This window comes from Carassius auratus, unplaced genomic scaffold, assembly GCF_003368295.1.
Source record: "Carassius auratus strain Wakin unplaced genomic scaffold, ASM336829v1 scaf_tig00215565, whole genome shotgun sequence".
Lineage (NCBI taxonomy): Eukaryota > Metazoa > Chordata > Actinopteri > Cypriniformes > Cyprinidae > Carassius > Carassius auratus.
In genome coordinates this window covers 1260245-1263394 of record NW_020528142.1, presented here as the reverse complement: position 1 = coordinate 1263394, position 3150 = coordinate 1260245, and the positions used below count along the sequence as shown (strand labels likewise).

The 3150-nt window shown below is 39.3% G+C and overlaps 1 protein-coding gene across 2 annotated transcripts; it reads right to left on the bottom strand.

Annotated features, from left to right (window-relative positions):
• Positions 1 to 326: 326 nt before the first annotated feature.
• hand2 (heart and neural crest derivatives expressed 2) lies at positions 327 to 2329 on the bottom strand. Of its 2 annotated transcripts, XM_026260658.1 has the most exons (3): positions 2071 to 2329; positions 1268 to 1917; positions 327 to 968 (listed from the first exon to the last, which is right to left on the bottom strand). In XM_026260658.1, the coding sequence occupies exons 2-3, from the start codon at positions 1793 to 1795 to the stop codon at positions 870 to 872; spliced, it is 627 nt and encodes a 208-aa protein (XP_026116443.1). In that variant the 5' UTR covers positions 1796 to 1917; positions 2071 to 2329; the 3' UTR covers positions 327 to 869. The 2 variants fall into 2 exon arrangements, with proteins under 2 accessions (XP_026116443.1, XP_026116442.1); XM_026260657.1 differs by having other exon boundaries at positions 1268 to 2329.
• Positions 2330 to 3150: the final 821 nt, after the last annotated feature.

Genomic DNA, 3150 nt, shown 5'->3' with positions numbered 1-3150 from the left:
TTCAAAACTTTAGATTTCTTTTTTAAAAGCCAATATTTCTCAATGCAGGACACAGTTGGGGCTGCTTGAATCATTCTGTTTGTGCTCGAGGAGCTGCTGGGTATGCATCGCGTGAGTGCTGTTTGATTTGACTGTCACGTCTATGTAAGTATAATTGAAAATATATTCAACAGTCACTCTTGGCCCTGAAAAGTAGGCTATCATTAATTTCTATACTAGTCTATGTTCTTCTTACAAACAGCACTTATCTTCTGTGAATAATTATTTAGTGTGCAATTTACCAAGTGGAATCATTATATTAAATTACATAGCAATACAACAAAAGGTTTAATTTGTTAACAACACAGTGGTTTATTGAATTAATTACATTGTTTACATCTCCAATATTATTTAAAATGTGTGTCTCTGGACGGAAGTGCACTGGGTGGACTCGACAGTTGTTTCAGACACCAGGATTGTACGACCACAAAATAACATTATAACACTTCATGACATTTTCAAATAAAACATTTACTATATCATAACATCGACCAACCTTCCTCATAATTAAAGAAGAGAGAAAGAGACATAGATAGATACTGAAAGTGATAGAGAGACAGAATGAGACAGAACTTCACGTGTACTCCTTAGTGGCAGAAGTCTCATTTTGATTCACAATGGGACAAGAAACCCAACAATAATAAACCAACATCAGACAACAACACGCAATCTCTTACCAAGAGAGTATCCTCCTTCTAAAATGGAATGGGTTTTCCTCAAATATCCACCGTCCGTAGCGGGAAATTGCACATAAATATTCCATTAAATAAAGTGACAGAACAACTAAAAATGAGTTCAGAGGGCCTCATTTCGTGTCTTTTGCATTAGTCTCATTGTTTCAGTTCCAATGCCCACACATGCTGCGGCCAACCAGTTCTCCCTTTAGTTTTCTTGTCATTGCTGCTCCCTGAATTTTTCAAAACGTCGTTCTGTAAAAAAAAAAAAAAAAAACACACACAGACAAAATATATTATTTGTATAGCTATTAAACATCAGGCTACCAAATTGTATCAACGTACTAGTCACGGTAAAGACAGCAAATGTATTCAATTTACTTTAACAACAAAGATACACAGCAGCGTTCACAAAACCAAGTTTTCTACAGAATACTTTTAAGCTTTTATATCAAAGTCAAAGCAAGATTCCATTAGGTAATATGCAAGTCTAATGTATGACAATACTTTTTTTGACGTTTACGAAGATCTATACACTTTATTTAAGACCTTACCATTTCTTTCTTTCGCCTTTCTTCCTTGGCGTCTGTCTTTTTGAATTCCGCTTTGAAGGCCTCTGCTTCCCCGTTCTGTTCGTCTTTGTCCAGAATGTCCATAAGGTAAGCAATGTAACTGGTAGCCAAACGAAGGGTTTTGATTTTGGACAGCTTCGTATCCGCGGGGACGTTGGGAATGCATTCCCTGAGTTCTGCAAAGGCGCTGTTGATGCTCTGAGTCCTGCGCCTCTCCTTTCGGTTTGCCGTGGGTCTACGTTTCACTGGTCGGGGTCCCATTCCAACGGCGCCGGCCCCCGGTACACCTCCGTAGTGCGAGTGATCGAGCCCGGGGGCTCCCGCCGAGTACTCGGGGCTGTAGGAGGGTGCCATACTGTAGTCTGGAGGAGACATCTCCGGGTGGCTGATAAGCCACCCATGAAAATAGGGGGGTTCTTCATGACAGCGACTGGCAGCAGCTGCGGCAGCGAACGAATAGCCGTCATGATGCATCACCGGGTGGTGGGGAAACCCTCCAACTAAACTCATGGCGACAGACTTGTGTACCCTAAGGCGAACCACAGACGGAGTACGCTTTGGCTCTCAGATTATGTGTACGTTGACTTTACACACTGGTTGTCTCCCCATAAAACGTATTCATTTGTTGCTTTCTAGCAGAAAGTGAAAATGGAGTCCTGCTTATTTGTCCATAAGTTAACACAGATACCGCTGAATTTCTAGCAGATGATTAACAGACGAACAAAACGGGCTTCAGCTGTAACTGCACTCAAGTTATTAGTGAAAAAAATAATTTAGCTACTTACACTTATAGGCTATTCTCCACTGCAAATATCCATCATGAGAAAGTCCCATTGCTAATAGTTAATGTTTAAGCGGTGTTCAGAAACTTTTTTTTCTGAATTTCAAACCCGTTATGGAATCAATGAGTTGGAGTAACTATTGGATGCAAAAAAAAAAATCCAATCCCAGTCGATGTTGTGCACGCAATTCGCAGCCTGTTCACTCTGTGGAAGCAGGCGAATTCCGCCGTTTGATCTCCATGTCAGCTACATCTTTTGAGCTGCTTGGGTTCATATATGTCGTCAAAACTGTTCTCAGCCAATAACGTTGTAGAGGAGGAGGGACACAAACTGCGTAGTTAGGGTGTTTACGCTCCCATATTGCACGAACCCTTGCAAAGATAGCCAACTCGTAGCTTATATATGCAACATGTATAAAATAAATGTGAAATACATGCAAAAGGAACTGGTAACGTATGCTGCCATTCCATGTATATTTGAAATTTTGTGCGTGTATACGTGTGTGTGCGCGCGCTTGCGTGCCTGTGTGTGCCAACGGCATAGGCTAGCTATATATATTTTTATTCATTTTAAATGTATAATGTATTTGTGTGTGTGTGTGTGTGCCACAATACATCCAGTCTTTCGTACATTTAATTTGAAGCCTTAAATGCAGCAATGAAACGGGCTAAATAAAATTGCTTTTTCCTTTTCAGATAAGCTGAGAGCTAACTGGTATAAGATGCCCTTTTTTACAAACAAAACAGAGATGAATGGTAGGCTTATCCAAACTAGAAACCTGGATGAGACTGACTTTATTCAGTGTGCTGTGCATTTTTGTCTGGCATATAGGCTATATTAAGAACGATGTATAAATCTAAATAATAATTTAAACTAGCCGGCTGTAAAATTTCTTAGGCCTAATTATTTAAACTTTTAGTAAGTATAGATAGATAGATAGATAGATAGCGCTTTTGATAACTCTAGGGAATATAATTATACTTTTCGCCTGTCAAAAACGAGTTAAATATAGATATGCAGATTGATTTTTAGAAAAAATAACAAAGGGGAAAATGCAGAAATCTATTGTGTAGTATGTCTAAA

Coding starts and splice junctions, on each gene's coding strand:
- hand2 (XM_026260657.1), bottom strand. CDS start 1,795: ATGAGTTTAGTTGGAGGGTTTCCCCACCACCCGGTGATGCATCATGAC. Junction 969..1,267: donor AAAGGCGAAAGAAAGAAATG/GTAAGGTCTTAA, acceptor TTTTTTTTACAG/AACGACGTTTTGAAAAATTC.